Raw genomic sequence first — 24,803 nt, forward strand, 5'->3', positions numbered from 1 at the left:
GCATGCGATAACTTGACCAGCTAAACTTGAAAAATGGCGCGTTCCTCCGTAGAAATTACAATGGTTTCGCTTTGATCATTCACTATTGTTACCGTAGCTAAAAATGCTTATTAGCCGTCCAATAATTCACTTTTAAGATGCGAATTAGCTTCTGGATGGGTCACTTTGTTTGCGATCGAAATCGCTGAACAACTGGCGAACATATGCACGTGTTTGCATGGTCTTGAATGCACTGAGGGACGTATTGGGATGTTGGACGACTTCTTGAACTCTACAGACAAGGGAATGTGTAAAGCATGGAACGTTTTAAAACGATAGACGTTGGTGTTATTAATCAAAAGGAGAACAACCCATCTCTAACTAGAGATGGAAAGGACAGAAATGCGCAGGATGGCAACGCAATTTTAAACTACGTTCCTCAGGCAGGAGGTAGGTTCACATATGATTAAACTTAGACAAAACTTGCTTAACTTAGGCTCAAATGTAATTTGTAAAATGGCATGCCTCGCGTGATCAATTCTATCGATGAAATCGATGAGGCGCTTATCGATATTTGATACACTGCTCGTCAATATCCACGATTTTCGTTCCCTAAGGATGCGTTTCTTTAACAAAATCCAAGATTGGATTCTTAAATCCAAAAACGGATTTTTTTGTTTCTCTTCTTAACAGATTAATCCAAGATCACCCAGATCATGGGGTATCAAAGGAACCAGAGAATCCCTCCCTAAAGTGGATTCTTCCGTTCCTTTGACGCACCATGATCCGATCTCTTTAGAAAAGAAACGCAAAATCCGTTTTCTGATGTAAGAATCCAATCTTGGATTTTCTTAAAGTAACGCACACTAAGAGAGAAGAGCATTCATGGTCAGTCTTATTATGATCAGTGAAAATTGTGTGATTAATATGTTATGGTCTGAGAAAAGTCAAGTATTTTTTTCCTTGGGTGGCAACCATAGACCTTTTAGGGGGTGGGGTTCTCCTGGGGATGGTTGGTCAGTTTGTTGCAAGGTTTTCCAAATTCTTACCTATTTTCAGACTAAAATACATCATTTTTCATATCCATTGTCATACCTGAATACTATAATCCATACCTGATTTCAGACCTGGCTCTTTAAATAAATGAATTAGTAATGGCCGATAATATTTTTTCATTGCAATATTTTCTTTTACCCTCTTTTCCATTTTGGATATGAGCTGAGTTAGACTGATATAAAATGTTAAAGAAAACCAAGGCTGTGGTCTAAGAAAAATTACAAGGAGTCCAAAGGTTCCTAACCATGAAATCTTGGGTGCCCAGCACTTGACCTTATATGAAAAAAGTAAGTTTTCTCAGTCGTCCAAAGACAAAAGGTAGTTGCTTGTGGCACCCAGTACTTCTAGAGCACAGCCCTGGAGAATGTTATTGTAAAAACACGTCTTTTCTTCTCTTGTGTTAGTAACAAAATCTCAGCAACCTTTAAAGGACAGGAACATGGCAGCGCAGCCACAGATCCAAAAACCTCATGATCAGGTGCAACTTTTGGAGAAGTTTAGGAAACTGCGCCAGTGGCAACAACAACAACAAGAAAGTATGTTCCGTCAACAACAGCAACAAATGGAAACGTTGAAGATGGAACAAAATAAACTCCAGAGCATCTTGGCTGCTCAGAAGAGACTTCAAGAACAGCAAACAACTTCAAGTGTGACAGTGCGCTCTCCAAACTTAGTAAAGACTTCAAGTCAGGCTGATACTATGAGTCCAACCACTGCACAGAGTCATCCACAACAGAAAGCAGGGGCACAGATGCCAATAAATATGATGACAAGAGCAGAAGCTGAAAATAATGAACCTATAGGACATCATTCAAATGTATTACTTAGATCTATACCTACATCTTCTGCACCACCTATTGTAATGAGTCAAGGAGATTCAGATTTCCAAATGAGACAGTTTGGTTCTCAGCAGTATAATGGAACCACAGAAAAGCTTGAAGGAAGTTTAGCTTCTTTTAACAAGACAGTTTATCCAATGATGTGGAACTCATCAAATTATCGCCTTCCCTTGGGTACAATTCCCCTTTCTTCTGGTCCAAAGGTTGTGCCTTTGCAAGGGCAGCCTGCGTCTGGTTCAGCAAACTCAAACAGACTCATGCCCTATGCAGGTATGAACTATAATGGAATGATTGAAGTTCCTTCAAGTTCTCAGATTCCAGTTTCATCTCAGGAGCTAAGAGGAGTGGGGTATAACCCTGGAAGAGACAGTCAAAGCCATTTTGAAGTCAATGCCAGGGAGACTAACACGGCTCTTGAGTGTAACAAAAGTCCAGGTATGAAACAGGAACTTGAAAGATTGTGGAGTCACCATGCTGAGGTAAAAGGCCTGGCTGATGCTGATTCTCAGATTGATGAACAATCTGAAGCTGATGCTATGAGTGGTGTTTACCCTCTCTATGATTCTGAACCAGAGGTGGGTGTGAATGAGAGCGATGAAGAAAAAGAGGAAAAAGAAATGGATGAAGAATCAGAAGCTGAGGAAGAATTAGAAGAAACCAGTGAAAGGAATGCAACAGTAATAGAATTAGAACCTCATCCTGAAGATGTGCATGTAGAAGGAATGGTGAGTTTTCTCGGGTTCTGATGTACTAAACATACATGTTTATGGCAGGGCTGTCATTAAGGGCCATAACCTGTAACATCTGCTATGGTTGAGGATGCTTGATAGGCCCAAGTTGATGTTACGGATGAAATAGTACCTTTTGTTAATACAATTCACCCACAAAGTAACAAGCAGGGGTTTCAGTAATGTTTTCAGCGGGAAGGCAACTGGTTTTCACAGGTAGGCAAAATTCTTTAAACTGAACTTTATCATAAGAAAAACTTTCCTCTAGATATTCATACCAGGCAGGCAAAATCACCCACCCAGCAACATGTACTCACTTTGCATGGTGGCCTGGCCTGAATGAAACCCCTGAACAAGCTAATGGTTCAGGTGTAAGGATCAAGGCTAGAGGTGACCAAAACTTAATGAAAGCCCCGCATGGACAAATTCTCCTCACTGGGATGATGACCTTTGATATACACATACTACTAGATGGAAGAAGTTGGTTATTAAAATAACCCATCTTATTGTGTGAGCCTAAGAGTATCTGGTTTATATCTGCTACATATGGCTCAATACATCACATGCTGCAAGCTATAAATTAATTTACTTTAACTGGACTGGAGTAAACTGGATAGTCCTTTTCCCATGAGTGTACTCCCACAAGAAAAAAATAGCATGCAGAAATGGAACTGAGGTGAAATAAAGGAAATCAAATAACAATGAAGAATATTTATGCCAGTTTGTCTTTTTCATGAAATGATTATTTACTGTACAGGCATGTAATTACCAATATAGATCATATGTCAATTTTGTTCTCATCAGAATGAACAGAACTTGGACAAAAGCAATACTGAAGTAGATGATGAAATACCCATCAAGCCAGGCATAGGTATATACAAACTTGTGAAATTGTTTCTGTTAGGGCACAACTAAGAATTGTTTTGGTGCACAATGAAATCTTAATGTACCAAAAGCATGGATATCAACTAAGCTTATGGCTTGCTTAGTTCATGTACACTAGAATTTGAGCCCAGAATTCTACTCTGATTACTGAATTTGCTGAATCCAGTCATAAGACTCTCTGGAAAAGTTTTTGTAATATGTATGACAGTAACTTTAAGGCTACACCAGGTCATCCTTTTACATGAAGCTTTATTTTTTACTTTCTTTGCTCAACAAATTCTCCTTAAATTTTTTCCAGGAGGTGCATCCTCTGCCAAGACTTTTGAGGAACTCTTAGAACAGCAACTCAGACTTGACGAGGTTAGTGCTTCATGTTGTACATGTTTTCAGAGTGTTTGTACTAGCATTGTAGGCATGTAGTGCATGTGCATATTGGCTAGATTAATTGATTCATCAACATCTGCCTTTATGATAGCCTCAAACAAACAAACCCTTTGGATGACTAGGCAGTGAATTGTTCGATTACATATCGTGTCTTGTGTAATTTTATTCAGTAGAGCTCTAAGTATTACGTAATATATCAAACCCAAAAAATTGAGTTTGGCCACAATTCCAAACACCAAAAAGAGAGTTGACAAAACGATGATCTTTGAGGTGTTTGGAAATGTGTTCAAACACTGTCTTTCATGCTTGATATACATGTATCCTCTCAGTTGAAACTAAAACTAAGGAGAAAACAGAGAAATAAAATTGTAGAATCCATGCTATTTAAGATCAGAAATCCAAACATCATCACAGTCATGATGTCCTTTGTTTAAAGTTGACAAATTGTTAATGAGTTTGAGGAAATAATTTATAAGCCTAATGGTATTCAAATTGTTATATTGTGATCTGATCAAGGCTTCCAAAGCAGACACAAACACCCAAAATGCAAGTCAAAAGTCTCAGAGAACATTTCTAAGGAAAGGCCAAGGACTTGCAAGATTTAAAGGAAAATCGGCTTCAAATAAGACAGGAGCTCAGAGTCAGGAATCCGCTGGCCAGTTTGCATCTGTACAGCAGAGGAAGGAAAAGAAGACTGGTAATGCTGTGGGTAATTCATCTCAAGGAAATGATAAACAAATTGTGACTGGTGGAGGTCTTGTGGCACAGACCAGGGTAAGTTGAACTTCTCATAAGTTCAGAGACCATCCGTCTCTGGTGTGAAATACATGTACTGATTATTGAAAAGAAAAACCTTGTGGGGACCAAAAACAATTGTTGTTTTTATGGTAAACATGGTTTTTTTCAGGGACTAAATTCAGGGAGAGTGAAAGACAGACAGAACATAGTTTAAAGAGTTTAAAGACTAGCTTAAGACACTTTTTAGCTTCAAACACTTTTTCTGATTGGCTTAATCTTTCACAGGTAACTCGAAAGGTGGCATCTCGGAGTCCTCAGGTCGTGACAGCAGCAACTCAAGCAAACACATTGAGGAAGCCACAGCAATTCCAAGTCTCTAATGCCCCAAAAACCAAAGTAGCTACTTCAGAAGCCCAAACAACAGCCTCCAAACTTATGATAATGAAACCAAGGTAACATCAACTGCCAATTGACCACGGGTTTAAAACTGTTGTAAGCTAGCGTGCTACAGAACAGTGTTAACATTGGCTGTTAAAACTGAAATTCAAAGTCATTAATTCTAAAAACTAATATCTTTGCCACCCTTGCCACCTTCACCACCTTCACCACCCTTGCCACCCCACCACCCTCACCACCCAAGACATCCTGGCCACCCTGGGTACTCCCTGGAGAACCCTCAGACTGCCCAACATCAAGGAGAGACAGCACTCACCAGAATTTGTCTCAAATCTAACTTAGCCTTAGAACTTTTATTTGGACACAATTTTTTACAATCTGGCAGTCAAACTTACTCCAGCACACATATTTGGTTTGTATTTAACTGTATTTTGTTTGCACCTTATCCAATAGAGCTGAGGAGAGTGATCCACCTGGTTTGCTCAATAGTATTGATGCCTCATTTCAAATGAGATTAAAAGAGTTGGAGGAAAAACAAGAGGTACAGAATAAATATCAATAAAGGAACCCTGTTCAAAACAACTGAGAAGTCCCGCAGAGTCAGACTGGTGAACATCAGACAGTTTTTCCTCCTGTGACCTGTGTGACAGATTTTTCAAACTGCCAGTATCAAAACAGTATGTTAATTTTGGCGTTGAGTGATAATATTGCATAAAGCTGAACATAAGGTAATGTTTTGCCCCCTTAATTGCAAGTGGAAAATGTCACTCTTTAGACTACACTGTGCAAAGAAGTCAATTTTTCTTTAGGGCAAGCTGTACCTATGCCTGTAGGTCAATCTCACATAGCGACTTTTAAGTCCCAAAGGACAGAATACTCTAGACAGACTGCAAAATCCACTAACCCAGGATTATGAGGCATTACTTGGTGTGCACACTGAACCATGGCTTTCTCTCACTGACACAATCAAAGTAAAAGTATCAGATGATAGGAATAACATTTATGTGTTCTATGAATTTCTGTAAGTTGTGACTGAGAGATGTGCACCTTGATATTTTCCCATCCAGTTGGAAGAAGAAGAGCTGGAAGAATTTGAGCTTTTAGAGCAAGCTGCTGCAAATGCCTCCTTCTCATCTAACTCCTCTGTGGTGGTCAAAGTGTTGGCCAAAGCTCGAGGAAATGTGCAGGACAGTAAAAAAGTTAGCAGTGGACAAAGTGTTGATAGCAGAGGTACACATTTCAGATTTCACATTTTAAGTCAAAGCTAAACATTTTTGTTTCAGTATATTATAGTATTTACTTTACGTGCTTTTACAGCAGGCCCGGGTTGTTCAAAAGGTGGATACTAGTAACACTATCCACCGGATAAGTCACTATCCAGTGGATAGCGTGGTTTGTTTTGTTAACACTTACCCACTGGATAGCGATTTGTCTGGTGGATAGCGTTGTAGAGCCTTCAAACAACTGGGGCCAAGTGTACCACATTTTCCTCGCTAAGAGTGCTCACTTAGTGTAATGCCACCACCCACGGCAACTTGTGCCGTGTACGCCTACCTCTACATTCACTCCTGTATTGGCCAGAAATGCTAAGTTAACCTTCAATGTCTGCTTTGCAGGTCCAGGAGGAATTCTGAGTCCTGTTGATACAGGTTATGGCAGTGGAGATGGTAAAGTAGCTTTATCAGTTGATGATCCTGGATACACAGTTATGGAGAGTAGCATGAATGAACTACAGGAGAATGGTAAATGTTTCATGTTTGAGATGCAGAGTGCTTAAAATGTGTTTGCAGGATTAAAATTGTGGTGAAACAACAGCAGGCTGCATGGTTTTACAATTAAGTGGCTTCCATTTTCAGAAGAAATCTCAATCCTTACGAAGACAACCTCCGCGTTTTGCAGAAAGTTCATGAAAGTTTTCTTTGTTTTCGATTTAAGTTGTGTCAGGTCACCGGGTTTTGCAGACAAACCGAGTTTAAGTTGTTGATCTCCTTATTTCCTCTGATAATCTCTCTCTTTAGCAATGTATTGATACCGTATGCGGTGAATGAATAAAAGCGTTTTAGCGTGTTGCAAAAATGAAAATACATTCTTAGTTACAACTGGTGTTCTTCCTTGTATCTCTCTTTGTTCTCCAACACAGAAAGCGAAGATGAGGGCAGTGACATTACACTACAGGAGATGAGTTTGGACGGTGCTTTAGAACTTGATGAAGGTCAGGATGACAAAAGGCAAACAACTGGAGAGCAGTACAAAGGTTCTACTTGATTTTAGTGACATATTTGATAGCTTGAGTAAAGCACGTCTCGCTTCTAAATTCTTTCCACTCTCGAGGGAGGCATCTGAGTTATGTGCTACTTAGCTTGAAGAGGATCGATGACGAAGGTCTATACGAGTCGGTGTACCGTTATTGTTTGCAACCAATCACAGAGACAGCAGCTTTGCTGGCATTTAATGATCATTCTTCACGCGCACGTAACAGCTAGTCTGGAACACTACAGAGATTGACACTCAGATGCCTCTCATGAGTAAAGGTGCTATGAGGATTAGTATGCGAGGGGTGTGTGATATTTGCAGACTGAAGACTGCTGCAGTGTGCAGTCTACGGTCTGCAAATTTCATAAACCGGTATGTGCAAAGGTTACTTGTCAGTGCATGTCCTGTAACATGAAATATCACCTTTTTATCCCTCATTACATTTTTTATTCAGTTCATCGGAACTGTCCATTCACTGGCTGCTGCAAAGTCAATCTATCCATGCACAGCAATTTGCTTGCTTTAGTTTCTAGTCTTCTTTAGTTGCTTTTTTTCTTTGTGCGATGAAATCACGAAAATTAACTGACTCGATTTCGACAAAATAATGACAAAATTGACAATTAAAGTGCCACTATGATCAAATTCTCCATATCCATTTTGTTACATTTTCGCACACAATAGGTCTTTCCTAAATTTTTTGCCAAATTTCAATCTATTACGAACATTAGAACTCATGTCGTTTGGACCTTTCTTTCCGAGAATTTACGGCCGCCATTAATTTTCCTTGTTCCAAGTCTTGGTTGAGAATTTGAGAATATGACGTCATTTTCTCAAAAATACCACACGGGTGAAATTATAATAACAATTAGCACAGCAAATCGCATAAAGAATAACAAAAACTTTGGCTCGTATATTCGTGCAATTTTTTACATTAATAGTTATCATAATTTCAACCCGTGCGGTATTTTTGAGAAAATGACGTCATTTTCTCAAATTTTCAACCAAGACTTGGAACAAGGAAAATTAATGGCGGCCGTAAATTCTCGGAAATTAAGGTTCATAAACCACGAGTTTTAATGTTCGTAGAAAATTGAAATTTGGCAAGATATCTAGGAAAGACCTAATGTGTACGAAAATGTAAAGAAATGGATATCGAGAATTTCATCATAGTGGCGCTTTAAATCTCTCAAGATGTTGCCTCTCCAAGATAACAGAGTTAAGTTTTCACGAAATTCCCTTTAGTTAGATAGACTTCTGAACTGTTCTGGACCCCCTAATCAACATCGGGTTCTTTCCATGATGTTGTTCTTAAATAGTCCTAGCTCCTTTGTACCTTGATCCATCTTCATCACTTGCGATCGAGGATGACTTCGATGACGAGGAGGCCTGGGGTGCAATAAAGAAGCAAGCAGGTACAGGCACTGAGATTATGAAGAAAAACATGGAAGATGATTCGGATTCTGATGACGATGACAGCGATGTAACAATCAGTGACATTTTCCCTCTTGTAACCTCCACCCCGCCTGCACACATGAAGGGTGGTCGGCGCCAATGGAACACAGAGGCTGACGGCAGTGGAGCTGATGGGCTGGTGGCCTCAACACCACCAACATCTGCCCTGGTTACCAAGCTGTTTCCACAGATGAAACCAAAGCAAAAAGTTACTGTAAGTATTCAAATATTAAAAGCTATTCCTGATGACTAGAGGTGCTGTTACAATAAACCAAGCTTCCTGCTAAATGCCTTGCAATTTTCGTTGTGACATTGGCCCGTTGTGAGACAATTTGCGACAAGTTCTACATAAAAATGCTTTGCAGCGTTGAAGCAACTGTTGTAAACCGTAGGTTACTCTTCTGTGAGGAAATTTCGGGACATGTTGATTGCAAGATGTGGCGCTTCGCAGTTTTTGGTGCAACAATTTTGGTGTCACAACGATGCGAGTCAGGTTACACGAAAAGCTTGGAACCGTTCTCTTCGAGATGTTAAGATTTTACTCTGGTATTCTTCTGCTTTCTCACTTCCAACAAGAGACGATGGACAAGCTTGTGACAATAAAACTATTCTATCTTTGATAAGGCCTGTAGCCCGGCTGTTTAACTTTGGGCGTGTAATCTTGTGTCAGTTGTACAAACCTTTGTTGCCTGTCTCACTGCAGCAGCCTCCTAGTAAACAGGCAGACAACGAGATTCCTAAGACCCAGACCGGAAAAGAGAAGAAGGAGGAGTCTGTAGATACAATCCAGAGTATGGCAGTGAGGGAAAAACTCAAAGAACTGGAAACTGAGATTGACAAGTTTAGAACCGAAAACGCAGCTTTGGCCAAGATGAGAACTGAAAGAGAAGAGGTGAGACATTAGGAAACGCTTTGTTACTCTGTTAAGACGAGCAGAAAAAATAAGTCATTAACAAACAAATAAGGTACATCTTAAAAGAGAAGTAAATTGGTGATAAGTTCTAAAATTAATTGTAAATTAAATTGTGCTAGAAAGTCAAATATTTAGCATACGTTTCGGGCTTGGAATGATTCAAAACTTAGTGCTGAAGAAGGGCCAGACTCGAAACGTATGCGAAATATTTGACTTTTTGGTACTATTGCTAAAACTTTTGAACTAGTTACACTGTGCCACGCTGCCCAATGAACTATTTGGATCACCATTATTTTAATTCTTTATCAGCTAAAGCGTTTACGAGTGAATTAACATTTTTTTCTTACTTTATACCACTGTTTGCTTGAGGTCTTCGTGGAGACATTTGAGCTTGCTTAAATCCCAGAATTGTGTATACCATGTCAACCCTTTTGTTGTAACGGCAACAAATTCACTCAGTGTGTGAATTTGTTGCCGTTGCACTTTGTATTGACGGTTTGTTTTTTTTTTGCAGGGCTTAAAACAACTTCAAACTGAGATTGCCGCATTTGAGAAACAGAAAACAGAGGAACTTGAACGATTAGAACAGTTCAGAGAAGAAGAACTTCGAAAGTTACGGTATTTGTTGATGTTATTATTGTTGTTGTTGTTTTAAAAAACGTTCGATATGCATTCCAGGTATTTTTGATTTTATGGTGCGTCCGATGTTGTTGTCGTTCAGGTTGAGGGCTTAATGACTAAGAATCTCTCAAGTCTGAAAATGTCTCAAAATGAAATCTCCAACTTTTACTTTTTAGCCGTGAACGAAGAGTGTTTGAAAAATACCAAAAAGCCGCCCGTTCAATGCCAGACAAGAAGGAACGCGATGAAATCGAGAGCTTGCGTGGACAGGTAAAGAAAGCCAAAGTCATGTTACCTGTTACCGATCTTCCTCGTGCCTAGTGGCACATAGAACCTTTACAGAGGTCCTCCACTTTTCTCGATCTGCTACGGTCGTCCTCGCTTCCTCCCATGAGCTCCACCTTGCCTCTTTCTGTCCCTCTTCTAAAAGTGAAAGTCATACTAGGAATTCAACCAAAGTTTTTGTGTAAAACTAACGTACTGTTGTCTTTGTGAAAGGAAAAAGTTAGCAATCGATGCCAAAGGTTAGACCGGACCAAATTTAAGGATATCACATGTGTTTAAGTTTCCTTAGTTTCAAAGACCAACAACAGTATAGTCAACTGTAAACGAGCAACGTCTCTGTTTGAAAGTGAATTTATGGAGCTGGATCTTGCTGTACTTAGAGACAATTCGTTTCAGAATTGATAAAATTCGTTTGATCTGCTCTCGTTAGGTAGCAGAGTTACAGGAAGAACTTAAGCGGCGTGAGTCACGTTGGTCAGCGACGTCGACGCGTAACCGACAGAGGATCGAAGCCCTGGAGCAACAAAACAAAGAACTTCAAGAGGAAGTGAAGCTGTTAGAGCACTATCGACTGCAACAGTGGAGAGAAGATGAACAGGCCAAGGTAGAGTTAGAACTGTTAATACCGAGTTACGTAACAGCGTAGGTCTTTGAATACGAAAGTACCTGGCATCGACAGTTTTAAAGAACTATTTCTCTGTCAACAGTTAAAAGAAGAAATGGACTCAAGACCGAAAAAACCTTTACAACGAAAGACTGCCAAGACAACTGAAGAAGGTAACGCCATTTAGCATAAGAAGCGTCTCTCTCCCCAAACCCCCTCCCTTCAGAAAGAAAATTTTGGACGCAATTTGTACCGTACAGAGGTCGACTTTCGCGCCGCTTACCTGCAACTGAAGCAAGACACCTTCGAATTGTGCTCATTGATTGGTGGGTTTCACGTTTGGGTTTTTTTTATTGGTCCTATATATGCACGTGATCGGGTTTCTCTACTAGAGCACTATTACCCTTAACTAGGCGTGATAATTAACTGGTCAGTGACGTAAAAGAAACTCTCTAACTTGATACCTTGCCATCTGTTTAGAGGCATTTTGAAAACCAGCTGTTTCATTTTGTTTTCCGTAGAATCAGGACCCAGGCTTCCACTGCGTCACCGATCACCTCCCTCGAGACCAGCTTTGGTCGAAGCAGTTCCCAGTTCGACTCCGGAAAATGCTACCGTTGATCCTGGGAACAGGTGACGCCTCGTCTTCCTCTATAAATTACTATTGCTGTGTGTACCTTAATGAAAGGGTCATGGGTGTGGCTTAGGAGTATGGACTAAATAGTTTACTTACGCAAAGTACCTCTACTCCATGTTTGGTAACAGTTTCCGAGCTTGTAAACAGACCAGTCATAAAATACTTTTATGTTAACTCTGTTTTAGGCCTCTCGTTGCCAGCATTGATACAAACAACAATCAAGCCAGGACGCCTCATCAAGAGGAAGACGCTTTAACCGATATCCTTTCAAAATCAAACGAAGAGAACTCTCAAATAAGCTCTATGGCTAAGTCTCAAGAAGATGTTACACAGGAAATCCGGAAATCTAAACGAAGGTCAGTGTGCTAAAGTTTGTAGCATAAAAACCGACGTCTCCTTGACTATTCAGTTCTTTTCCCGCGTAAGAGACATTTCGTGATGACGTAGTCTCTTACAGAGATGACGTGCAATTCAAAATCGGGCATCAGCCAATCAGAAACATCTTTGAAGAGTTACGTCAGCGGCATGGAATGTTTATTGCCCAATCCCACGCGTCCGTCGAGCGGTGGAAGAATTGAGCTTACCAAAAGTCAGTTTACTCAGCTTAATTTTCGCTCTAAAAGGTGCTTATTTCCTTTGCTAATTCTCCTCTTTATATTTGGCAGCCCACGACGTAGAAGCAAGACTCCGGACAGCAGTGAAAAACTAAAAAGAAACGTCCATTTCCAGGATGAAGAGAAAAATGATCAAAGTGACCCAAGAGAAAGCGTCAGTTTAAATGAGAGAACAACGAGACAAGATCCTCGAGAAATAATGCATCCTGATGGAAAGGTATATAGTAAACGTGCTCGTTTGTGAATGGTTATCTTTTAACGACAATGTTTCTGTTTTAGATCTTAAAGTAGCTCAGTCACGGTATTTTGAGTTATTTTGGCCACATACAAAATTACCTTTAAATGGTAGGACACCTGAAAATAACAGTTCAATAAGATAGAAAAACACCAAAGAGATAATGATAAACCATAAAGGAACAAGGAGGGCTAAGGATGGAGAAGATTGACACGGATTACAAACGACAAATTTGAAAAATTGAGGCTAAACTTTTCAATACTCGCAAATTGTGACGTAGCTTCGTTAAACTACTGTCTACGATTTCGATGGTTTCTGCATACACAGGGTTGCCACAGGTCAGGAAATGGTCGGGGAAAAATAATTATTCAAGGTCAGGGAAAAGTCAGGGAATTTTGTTTTGAGTCAGGGGAAATTGAAATAATTTAACACGGCTGATTTAATATCATTGAAGGCTGGAGGAAACATTTGGGGTCGTTGTGATCTGAACAATTTAGGAGAGAACCAACGACGTTGGCAGTTAACAGGATTTAGCAGTGATTAATTTGATACTTCCCAATGTTATGTCTCAGCAAATATAATCAGGCGTGTTGGAGGTATAAAGGAGTTAACCAACTCAGAAAAAAATGTCTAGACTAAAAGCTAAATTCTCCTCAGAATGATTAAAGAAACTGTATGAAAACAACAGTAAGAATTTGGATTCTGATCTGGAGACTGATTCGGTTTCAGGTCGAGAAAGTGAACACTGATGGTTCTCGCGTGATTACTTTCGCAAACGGCACACGAAAAGACATCAGCGTTGACGGTCAAACTGTCATCGTCACGTTCTTCAATGGAGACATCAAACAAATTATGCCGGACCAGAGAGTGGTAAGGCAAACCATAGATAATAGAGGGAAATGGTTAAGAAATCTGGCAAAGTTTTTTGTTATATGTTTTTGTTGGCTGTTTTGGGGGACTTACCCTGCACGAAACCTGGCAATATATAAAAGGTGGTCATGTGTGCCTTACAACTAACCAATAGAAAAATTGCGAATATGTAATTCATGCATAGTCAGGGTCAAGGACCTTTCAACATAAATCTTAGCCTGTTTGTTTGCTTCTTTGATGTTTACCGGGTTTCTTAACCATTTCTCTGTGTGAGAAATGAACAAACTTAGTGCTTCGTTAGGTAGATATACTGTCATTGAAAGGGGACGTTTGGGCTTGGTAATAGGTGATAATGTGTAAAAGTAGTTGCCCTTGTTATGCGCCCCCTCACTAGTGAATTTCGTGGGATGCTGATGGCGGTAGCTCGCAATAAGAGACGTCAAGATTTTCTGTAAACACTGAAGCGGAGAAGGCTTATTGCTGGGATACCGGAAAAAAACAGCCGGGAGCCGAGTGAGCCAGGTGCTTCGGACACTGTTCATTTACGTCTTGACTGCATTTTAATAATTCTCATTCTTCAATTAGATCTATTATTACTCCGACGCGCAAACAACACATACCACTTACCCTGACGGACTGGAGGTTCTTCAGTTTCCCAGGTTTGTAGTTATATTTTGGAAAGATCTATCAGATATCTGTGGTATATATAATGCCGTAATTTAACATTATACTTACTGAATTGATGTGTTATGTATTTCACTAGTGAATACCTTGCGTCAATGTTCCACCTTACGGACCCTGTATAGGCCACTGGTCTGACGCAGACTTTACCTTACCTGTTAATTGATCTCACAGAAACACGATCCAGAATTGTTATGTTCTCTACCTGTATGACACGGACACCTCCAGAATACGGACACTCAGCTCGGGCCCTACGCTCTCCGTATTATGGAGGTTACACTGTACTTAATAGCTGTCGATCCCCTGTTAATGTGCACCTCTCCACGGCGCCACGTTTTTCAATCATTATCCCTTATCGCTGACCTATACTTTATACTCAAATTGAAACCTCACTACACGGTAAAACCACCTCTGTATAACGCCCAGTTTATTCTGCCTCGGAATTGCCGACGAAGAGAGGGCACATTTACTTTTGTGCTTCAGAATTGTTTTCTGTTTCTCGTTCATTCAGTAAACAGATTGAAAAGCATTACCGTGATGGTACAAAGGAGATCATTTTTCCTGATCAGACCATTAAATACCTATACCCCAACGGAGCGGAGGAGTGTGTATTTAGTGATGGCACCATTCAGAAAGTGAGCGTGGAAGGAGAGAGAACTGTTGAATTTCCAAACGGACAACGAGAAACGCACACCAAGTACTATAAAGTAAGTGCGAACTTGAGGTTTTTCTTTCAGGCTAGCATTTTGAAGAGTGTACTAACGATAAAATGATGTTCTTTAATTTGCTTTGGAGTGGTTTTCAACCGAGTGTCGTAAAACCAAAACCAAACCAATTGCTTACCAATTAGACTACTCAGCCAATCTCAAACCGAAGAAAAACTTAAAAGACTGATTATTTTCGACACTCAATTGAAAATCGCTCTATTGTGCGAATGGTACTGTGGCAAAGAGGCGGCTTAGTGGCTTGTAAAACGCAGTCCAGAGCGAGAGGTATGGGCTCCAGTGCTGTTTGGTATCTTTGTAATGTGTTCTTGCTCTGATAGTGAGTTTCTCTACCCAAATGGGTTCCGGCAAATTCTTAAGACAAGTTGGCAGCATGCTTGAAATTCATATAGAGTAAATAAAGTAAAAGAAATCTGTAGTAACCTTCAAAAGAACTGTAAGTAGAACGTGCTTTAAAAGGAAAAGAGCTAACGGTACAATACTGTAGCTCTCAATTACTTCTTTCTGTTTTCTCATGTCTTACTTCCAATCCTGTTTAGAAAAGAGAATATCCTGACGGCACAGTGAAGACAGTTTATCCCGATGGTCGTACTGAGACCCGTTACGCTACGGGACGGATGCGGGTTAAAGATCGGGATGGACGGGTCCTTGTCGATTCATCCGGCCAGAACAGATGACAGTCGCTGCAAATAGGGAGGACAATTCTTACACTGTAAAAAAGGGGTAGATGAAAGAAAGCAAGAAAATGATATAACAAGACAACTCGATGGATTTCCTTATTTTTGTATTGCTCCCAAAGATGAGAAGTAACGGCTTTGGTGAATGCGTGGCCGGTTTTTTGTGATAAGTCTGTAAAAAATAATAATTTATCAAATCTTTCAAGTAAGAAGGGTAAAAAATACGATTTGTCCAGATTGACAATGTGTACATGCATCTGTGAATAAAAGTAATGTGATTTTCAGGCTTTACTTTATACAAAAGCTTGACCAACGAGTTTTGGTAATATTTGAGAGTGTTTTTTCCAAGTGTAAATTTTAAGTCTCTATAAACGTCTGTAGACCCGTAAAACACTGACAAGAGAGATCAGCTATCTAATATATGAGTCACTTAGTTGTTTTATTTAAATAGTTCCTGTAATTACAATACACGGGTTGGAAACTAACTTAACCGTTATTTCCTAACTTGGGCGTATTCTGTTGCCATGGACTTGAGCGTATTGCATTGGATTACAATTGTATAGTTATAGCCTGCTGCTGTTGCCAGACGCAATTTCTAGTGGGATTTTAACACTCGAAATTAAGTAAATTATCTGTTATGGCTGATTTCAGAAATATACTATCCTCTGCCTTGCACTGCTCACGCTTCGCGTTCGTCACCAGTAGCTCGAAATTCGGCTCCTCCGCCGCAGAAGTGCGAAACGCCAGAGAAGGAGTCTGATCTATTCCGTTGTCATACAAGTAGCATGGAAACCAATACCACGACTGGAAAAAGGCCACTGTAACACCATGCTGGTATTATGTTATAGCATATTATCAATAGTACTTATAAGAGCCTACGATCTCTAGATCAAGATAAATATGAAATGCCGCTATAGCGACAATGCTTCCAGAAACTTCAGGCAGTATCATAATGCAAATTAGTCAAACTGTCTGTGCCTTGGGCTATTCGCTTTCATTGCTGTATCCTTAATGCTAAGGAAGCATGCTCCGTACATAAAACGCATACCGTCTATATGATCAGTAATGTATATACCGTTGGTTTTACATCAATCCTACACCTTACGAAGTGCACATACAGTCAGACGGGTTCCGCGGTAGGATTTTGGAAGACTTGCTGCAGATGTCCCTTGTAGCTTCGCTGTCCCTTGTGACTTCCTTTGTCTGTACGGCTCCTTTGTTTCTCGCCCCTGCCTTTCTCCTTCCAGCCTCCCACCTCTGCGTGGTTTCCCTGCTGCTCGCTCCTGCCATGTTCCACGTGGCCTCCCACCTCTTCGTGACTTTCCTCTTCTTCGAGATCGCTGCCTGGTGAACTGAAAGGAATGACTGCTCGCAGTCTAGTGGATGGATGGCTGTCCACAGATGTCTTTAACGCGATCAGGTTCTTCCAAGGCATGGCAAACACGAACAGATTTCCAGTCAGTACAGAGACCATACCTTGAAGGGCAAAATGCCAGTCATCAACCGTCAGATGGGAATATAAAGGGGACACTTGAACAGCCACGAACCCAACCGCAAGAACTAAGGTCAGTACTGCAAAAGACAGTCTTATCTTGCATATTGTCTTTGCTTGTTTAATCACCAGCATAGCAGTCGTTGCCAAATTTAGGAAAGCCATGGTTATTTGGAATGAACCGTAGCTTGCACCCGCGGCTAAGCCGAAGTTGAACACGATTTCATAACAGAACACCCGTACGGTTCCATTCCTTGCTTCTGGGCTGTTGCAATCAACTGCTACCCTCGAGAAGTTCTTAATCGTCTCCCAGTTCCATATCATGTGCTTAAAGCAATCCATGTCCTTATTATCGGGCTCGCACTTGAAGCTTGCCTCAAGAAATAGCAGTGTATAAAATAATAGCACTACACCGCCAAACATCAGCAGAAACAAAGCGAACAAGCTCCAGATAACCCTGGACAAGATCTTCTCCTCGTCTGTAAGGTCGATATCTTTAAACGACCATCTCTTGACTCCGAGATCATCAGCTTTCGCCTGGATGACGCGGTAGAATGCATAGGTCGCTACCCAACGCCGAAGTTGTTTCAGCTTATAGCCCACCATGAGGAGAATCATGAACGGGCCATAAGCTGTTACCAAAGCTGGTAATGCGGCGATAACCAGGTACCAACCTTCCTTCATCGTTCTATGATGAACTGTTTACGAACGGCGTAATTCAGACACCTTGGCGATTGCTTTCTCTACCTGTTAGTGTCTTAGTCCAGTGAGCTGTGACCACTCTTTAACCTTGCGTACTAATGAAGTGATGCGGAAGCGATGGGCAAAAGTAAGGGGCTTTTTTACCTCGGTAGCTTTATTGACTCCAGAATTAGTTACTATGATCATTCCCATTTATAACGTGTTTTTTTTTTTGGTTTAAAAGCGGAAGCCATCACTCATTTACGACTCACAACGCACTTACAGTCAAACAACGTGAGGGGCATCCTAGCTTAAGATTACATTAAGAATTGATTATTTGAATATTGAAACCACTAGTCACTTGAAGAATGCAATAATGAATTGATTATTTGAATATTGAAACCGCTAATCACTTGAAGAATGCAATAATGAATTGATATTTTTGAATATATATTGAACCCGTTCGCCATATTCTTAAAACGACTAGCGGGTTCAATACTCAAATGATCAATTCATTATTGTACTCTTGAAATTAACGTCTAGCAAGATCAACATTCAAATAATCAATTCATTAATGTAATCTTGAGGGGTACGCTTCACTTGGTTTGAATGTAACTTTCATTATACCTTAAGCAAAGGAACAGACACGTTATGAGTAAGTTAATATCTAACCGACCAATCCTGAAGTCTCACAACTTGTCTACATATAACCAAAGTGATTGAGCCATGGCGGTGATCGTTCTCTCCACTTCCTCTATCCTCTCCCTCTTACAGATGGACTGTTTTGGCGCAATTGTAATAACTAAACGGCTCGAGTTTTTAACAGGTCAGAATATAGAACTGGCATTTCAACATTAAAAAAAATTCCAACGTAGTTGTCTGTTATCTGACGTTCGAACATAATTTTGGCAAAGATTCTAGAATACAGTCGAACCTCTAATACGGACACCGAAGTAAGGTACAAAGCGAAGTGTCCTTATCAGAGAGGGGTCCCTATTGTAGAGGTCACTATGATTACATAACTTTTAAGTCAGTACTAACAGTTTAGAGTGTTTATCAACCAAAATAAGGCCCAAAAGTCAGTGTCTTGTGAATTTCTGAATCCAACTTGATTAACTTTATTGTACATCTCAGTTACATGCTGTACATACCAATTTTGGAACAAAACGAAATAGTGCACCTAGGAACCACACCGTATTATAGTTTACAGGTGCAGCGAACAGTAACTAGAGTAACATAAAAAACCTTCCTGCTGTAGAAATATAAGAATTGAAAAAGTCTGTAATGACAGGAAATGGTGCATACCGTAAATTATCGACACCTGGACCCTGGAGTGTCCGTAATAAAGAGGTTAAATTTGTATGAATTTGCCCCCTATAGGGCCGAGATTTAATGTCCGTTGTCCGTTTTAGAGAGGGTCCGTGTGATAGACGTTTTTTCTTTTCAGAGGAAATGTAAGAGAATTTTGTCGGTACATAGGAAACTGTCCGTATTAGAGAGGTGTCCGTATGGAGAGGTTTGACTGTACCAGGGTTTGGCGATTTATATTTTACAAGGGCTGTCTTCTCTCCCACTAGCAGACACTCACTTTAAAGGCGCTACGTCACGCATGTTTGCACTTTTTTTAAAAGGTTAGCCTCACACGTACTCTGACCTTAAAGAGAAAAGTTACTCTTTATTTTTTGTTTAATAATACACGAAATTATTTTTTTAGGATTCCCATCCTTATTATCCTAAATTACGCGTCTTCATTTTCTGTGAGCAAAAGTCAACTCGGCTGCGCCTTAGTTCCACAGTTAGGAAGCAAACTCGGACACGCGGTCTAAATGTTAAATAGAACTCAACTTGGTAAATTGAATTCTAGTTTCAGAGTGGTTTGTAGTCAAGCCTCCACACGTCCAACGGCATCCGGTCCCTAGCATAAAACCGACAGCCTTTTTCGTACCAACCGCTGAAACATGCGTTCACTTAGTGTTGTTAACAAAATCGGCCACATCCTCATAACAGGAGCGGCCAGTGAAACAGATAGCCAAGTCCCATGCAATATCCACCAAATTCAGTAAAAGTGAAGCCTTGGAGCCGACTGGCTTATAGCTGCCGGAAGTTATCCCGGTTTCTATAGCATGAAGCGATAAGGGGTATTTGTACACTTCCTGGATGGGATGCTAGTCCATCGCAGGTCACTCCCTCACCCGCAATTTGCTAGGTTTCCCCAACAATTCGCCGGTACCCATTTATTTATGCTCCTGGGTGGAGAGAGGTACTGTGAGAGTTACGTGTCTTGCCCAAGAACACAACATAGTGTCCCCGGCCAGGGCTCGAACCCGGACCGCTCGATCTGGGGACGAGGGCACTAACCATGAGGCCACCGCGCCTCCACAAAAATCGCAGGTTAAATTCTGGCCGACGTGTAGCCTCCGTTTGAGCGCTTATGGGATGATTTGGGAAAATGATAGGGACAGGACTCTGCTGAGACGAAGACTTGATGCGATAATTTCAGGAGGTATTCCATGGTGAGAGAAGATAGCAGATACAAAAACAACAGTGAACATGTGAAACCGAAAGAAGACATTTGGAGAACAATCCTTTCTTGAGAGAGTCGTGTAGACTCCATACATTCCTCCGTAATTCGCCACAAGACAGCGGAAGAGTTTTGATTCTAGATATCATCTTCGCTGGAACTCATCACTTGTAGCGTTTCTTAGCTTTCAGCGTTCCGTCCCGTCACATTTGGAAATTGTGCCCTCCCTCCTCACCCTATAAATGAATAGCCCCAAGAAGTGCTAGGCAAGTGCACAGATATTCTCGGTCCCAGCCATGCCTCTTTTTCAAAGTGAACCGTTGACCATCGCAAGTCGAATTTCCTTTCGCCCCTCCTTCCAAGCGTGGCCTGATGTATGACCCTCTATATTGAAATTGAGGGGAGGCGCAGTGGCCTCATGGTTTGTGCGCTCTTCTCCGGATCGAGCGGTCCGGGTTCGAAGCCTGGCCGGAGACATTGTGTTGTGTTCTTGGGCAAGACACTTAACTCTCACAGTGCCTCTCTCCACCCAGGTGTACAAATAGGGTACCGACGAACTTAAGAAACAGTTAAATGTTGATTTCACAAGAATGCGTGACCGCAGAGATGTTCATTTCACTTAAAAAACAGTTAAATGTTGATTTCACAAGAATGCGTGACCGCAGAGATGTTCATTTCACTTAAAAAACAGTTTAATGCTGATTTCACATCAACGCAAAAGCTCAAAGATTTTGATTTCACTTTAAAACACGGCCGTTGATAAAACCCGGAACATCGAACATTGCGGAACATCCCGGAACATCGAATAATTATCATAATTACGCGAAAAATATGTAAAATAAAATTTTAAAAAATTAAATCAAACAAAAATAAACTGGTATCGGCACGGAAAATAGAAACAAAACAAAAAGATAAAAAAAGGAAAAAAGAAAGAAAAATGAAAGTGACTGCAATGAGTGAAGGCTAGCAACTAAGAAGAGTAATCCCTTCCTTTCAGTCGTTCACCGTCAGTTTAATCACGTGACTGTCCTTTATTTCCAGATTTCGTTCTTCACAGAAAACTCAGGTGGCGGCGTTCGAACTCCTTAATCAGACCTAAAAGTATGGGTACACGAGTGTGATTTCTTTATTCAATTCATCACGTCAATACAAAGATATGCGTATACACGATTTCTCATGAAGAAATAGTTTCTCCGTGAGATAGAAATAGAAACTCTTCGGCATCGAGTTTCTTGTCTAAACTAGTTCGGACTGCTCGACCTCTGATGACAGTGTAAGCAAATACAAACACAAAATTTAAAAACATTTGGCGACGCGCGTGCTTTCTTGCGGGGTTGCTGGTCAGAACTTTATTGTCTCTAGAAATATTTGTTACAAGTGTTGGCGATCTGAAATTGAATTGTAAGTGTCGCCAACAGTTCAAATACATCTCTTGGAAAATGATTGTCCCGTACGAGTTAATACTTAATAAATCAAAAATACTTTTACCGCAGGCTTAAATCTATTCATCGCTAGTTCAAATTCACGTGCAGATCGTTATCTGACATTCGATCAAACTTAGTTTTCTATCGAGCCATTCGAACACCACCAAAGTAAACCAGACATGCGAAAACCGCGCCTGAACGCGCTGCCCTATAAATCTTTGATTACCACTAGTTTATTAATAATAACTTGCTTGTTACTCGGGCTTCGGGAAAGGCTGAGTCTGCACTTAGTGAGTCCTAGTGCCAGGCGTTCCTAGCGGAGCGGCGCGAAAACTGAGGATGATAAATAGCAACATGAAGATGGAATGGGGACAAAACTGCTATGAATACTGACTTAACAAGAAACTGTATGATGCTCAGACAAACACCTCAGATGTTGAAGAAATCAGGGTTCAAAAAAGGAGACGCAATGAATTACCTGGCATTCATCGTCAGAATCGTCCATGTTTGTGTTGAAAAACAGAGTGCTGAAAAGCGACCTGACCCAATTGGCGGGAAAGGAGAGGATCCTGCACTCATTGTGGTCAGTTGAATGAATACCCAACGCTCCCTACCCCTCTGCTACCGACTCCCCTATCCCCAATAATATCTTTTCATATTTCAAGCTGATACCAGTTTATTTTTGTTTATTTCAGTTTTAAAAATTTAATTTTACATATTTTTCGCATAATTATGATAATTATACGATGTTCCGGAATGTTCCGGAATGTTCCATGTTCCTGGTTTTATCGACGGCCCCCCCCCCCCCCCCCCACCTCAAGAACGCTTTTTGTGACTACTGCGCTTGCGCAGCGGTCACTATTGCCATCGTCTGAGGAAAAAGCCAATTAATTAAGTGTGAGAAAACGAAACCGCAAACACCAGCGATAAATGGTTGTGGTTTTCACGTGTCCTGAACTTTATTGCGACTAGTTCAGTACGCAATTAACCTTTTGGAATCAAATCCAGATGTGCACGGTTTCCTGAATATCAGTAAAAAAAAAAGCCGTTTGTATAAATTTTAAATCCACTGTCGAAATTCCTGAGTCCTCACTCTTCCATCTTCTGTGGCGTGGCGACCATTTCCGGTCTGGGATCATTTACAGTACAATATGGGGATCAGTTCCTGTCCTGGAATCATTTGCGGTACAATTTGGGGATCATCTGCGGCCCGGGCATCATGTGCGGGCCGGGATCATTTGCTGGCCTGTATATGACTTCACGCTAGCCGAATAAAATCATCACTGATCGATAACTTGGCGGCCAGAAAGGTTTTAACATTCTGTACTACACAATTTTCCAAGTTTTGGGACCATTTAGCCACAGAATGGTGTTTCACATTTTCATTTTAAGTCTAAAAGGAGTTATTTTTAATGAAACCAAACCCTAATGGGGTTTGTAGTCTGTCCGGCGATTCTTCGTTTTTGCTACGGTAGTCGCCATCTTTTCGCTGTCGACTTTAACCGGTTGCGAATAACCTCAATTTCGACGATCAAAATTTATTTACTTTTGCTCGTTTGCTCCATGTAATAAGCCACTTGACGAAAACCTCGGTGAGGCTATTTGAGTATGACGTCATCATATTTTACCTTATCTGACGTGCTATCGAATTTTATTTTGTCGCTCTTGTGTCTCGTTGCCAATCTTCCAAGGAGTTGCAGCTTCGCAAGATCGTTGAACATATCGAAGATCATGAAGGATATATACTACAGTCTTATTGTCCTATTACCAGCTATTGTTTCCATCACTGTTTCCTGTGTTGTGGTTTACGTAGTTGGGAGAAATGATGCGTCCCGTCGTGAACGCTTTAGGCGCTGGGTTGTCACCAACATCTTTTCCGGAATCATCAAGAAGAAAACAAAGAACAGTGACGAGACTAGGTGGATATTTAAGGATGTAGATCTTACAGAGGAACAGGAACTCTTGTCAAAAGTATTTTTTTTCCTCTTAGCACTGTGCCTCCTAATGATAGGCAACGTAGCAATGATGTTTTGGCAAATACTACTGCTCGATGTTACCTACAGTTGCGAGCAAAACAGTGAGAAAACTAAGGACTGCTTCGAATACCATCTTTGGAATTCGGAGGCCTTTAGGACATTCTCGAGGGATCCCATTGATTGCAACACCGCTGCCATCCAGAATGGAACTGTACAAGTTGTGTGCTATAAGCTTGTCTTTAACATTGGGATAGCCTCCGGGGCCAGCTACGGCGGGTTTAAAATTGCTATGGCTCTCTTGAATGTGGCCACTACCCTCATGTTGATGGCTACGAAACCAAAGACTGTACGTAGGATTAAAACAATTGTGTTTTTAGTGTACCTCGTTTTTTTTGGAACAATTATAGCTATTCAAGCCACATCTCTCCGTGTTACGTTTATGTCAGATAACCTCGTAATTATCCTTCAAATGGTGGTAGCAATAGGTATTGTAGGTGGCTTTGTGTTTTGTTTCCCTTGGAATGATTTCATCGCATTAAGGGAGAGAAATGACGAGCAAGCTACTAGACTGGAAAATCCCGCTGTGAATGTTGCTGATGACGTTGTCTGAACGCTATGCCAAGCATCGTTACAAATTATGGAGGAAGCGTATGGAACTTCGAATATTCAAAGCTATATTTCTACTCTAACGAGTTTGCCTTGCATTGCATGGATACATCACTTCTGTAATGCAAACTTTAAAAGCGAGAAGACCTTGTATCAGTTGTAGCTCGTCCAACTAGCGAATAAGAATGCAGCCTCCATTAGTAGGGTGAGTGAATTTAATGTTGATCTAAAGTAGGGTCGGCTTGGTGTCTTCGGGTTTTTGTCCCGGAGAAGGTTTCCCGGAAACATCAAATGTTGACCTAGTACTAGAACAATATTCAAGTTTTTCACGCAACTAATAATGTAACGATCTTCAAGCTGTAGTTATAAATAATAGTGTAACGAAGTCATGACATCGTTGATATTCAGTTTCTCTTTTTGTGAAAGTAGTCTGGAGAGATCTTGAGAAAGTAATGTCCTAAACTGAATCCAGACTTCCATCTATTTGCAGTTGGTTATGTCTAGTCAATCTTTGGGCTATTGTTTTACTTG

At 40.7% G+C, this 24,803-nt stretch overlaps 3 protein-coding genes across 4 annotated transcripts in view; 2 read left to right on the top strand and 1 right to left on the bottom strand.

Moving 5' to 3' along the window:
* The first annotated feature begins 42 nt into the window (after window positions 1-42).
* LOC145462858 (uncharacterized) lies at window positions 43-15,857 on the top strand. 2 transcript variants are annotated; one of them, XM_081446494.1, is made up of 23 exons: window positions 43-429; window positions 1,440-2,599; window positions 3,407-3,473; window positions 3,786-3,847; window positions 4,388-4,645; window positions 4,895-5,061; window positions 5,459-5,546; window positions 6,073-6,235; window positions 6,622-6,747; window positions 7,146-7,259; window positions 8,575-8,924; window positions 9,414-9,602; window positions 10,138-10,241; window positions 10,421-10,514; window positions 10,960-11,133; window positions 11,237-11,306; window positions 11,655-11,766; window positions 11,956-12,126; window positions 12,436-12,601; window positions 13,349-13,489; window positions 14,075-14,148; window positions 14,682-14,877; window positions 15,435-15,857. In XM_081446494.1, the coding sequence occupies exons 1-23, from the start codon at window positions 297-299 to the stop codon at window positions 15,570-15,572; spliced, it is 4,317 nt and encodes a 1,438-aa protein (XP_081302620.1). In that variant the 5' UTR covers window positions 43-296; the 3' UTR covers window positions 15,573-15,857. The 2 variants fall into 2 exon arrangements, with proteins under 2 accessions (XP_081302620.1, XP_081302621.1); XM_081446495.1 differs by having other exon boundaries at window positions 292-429; window positions 9,417-9,602.
* Window positions 15,858-16,064: 207 nt separating this feature from the next.
* On the bottom strand, window positions 16,065-18,111 carry LOC145462865 (uncharacterized). The gene has a single exon (XM_081446507.1). The coding sequence runs from the start codon at window positions 17,746-17,748 to the stop codon at window positions 16,693-16,695; it is 1,056 nt and encodes a 351-aa protein (XP_081302633.1). The 5' UTR covers window positions 17,749-18,111; the 3' UTR covers window positions 16,065-16,692.
* A 5,257-nt stretch (window positions 18,112-23,368) lies between these two features.
* Window positions 23,369-24,803, top strand: part of LOC145462871 (uncharacterized) — a 2,482-nt gene continuing 1,047 nt past the window's right edge. Inside the window, exon 1 of the mRNA XM_081446515.1 lies at window positions 23,369-24,803. This exon is cut by the window's right edge and continues 1,047 nt beyond it. Within this exon, the coding sequence (XP_081302641.1) occupies window positions 23,422-24,276 (855 nt within the window). The 5' untranslated portion in view covers window positions 23,369-23,421 and the 3' untranslated portion in view covers window positions 24,277-24,803.

The sequence above is a fragment of the Orbicella franksi genome, chromosome 12 (assembly GCF_964199315.1).
Source record: "Orbicella franksi chromosome 12, jaOrbFran1.1, whole genome shotgun sequence".
Classification (NCBI taxonomy): Eukaryota; Metazoa; Cnidaria; class Anthozoa; order Scleractinia; family Merulinidae; genus Orbicella; species Orbicella franksi.

Bases quoted from the DNA above. Each gene is read 5' to 3' on its own strand.
- LOC145462865 (XM_081446507.1), bottom strand. From the start codon at position 17,748: ATGAAGGAAGGTTGGTACCTGGTTATCGCCGCATTACCAGCTTTGGTA.
- LOC145462858 (XM_081446494.1), top strand. From the start codon at position 297: ATGGAACGTTTTAAAACGATAGACGTTGGTGTTATTAATCAAAAGGAG. The intron at 3,474-3,785 runs GTATATACAAAC...AATTTTTTCCAG, and splicing joins ACCCATCAAGCCAGGCATAG to GAGGTGCATCCTCTGCCAAG. The intron at 12,602-13,348 runs GTATATAGTAAA...ATTCGGTTTCAG, and splicing joins TAATGCATCCTGATGGAAAG to GTCGAGAAAGTGAACACTGA.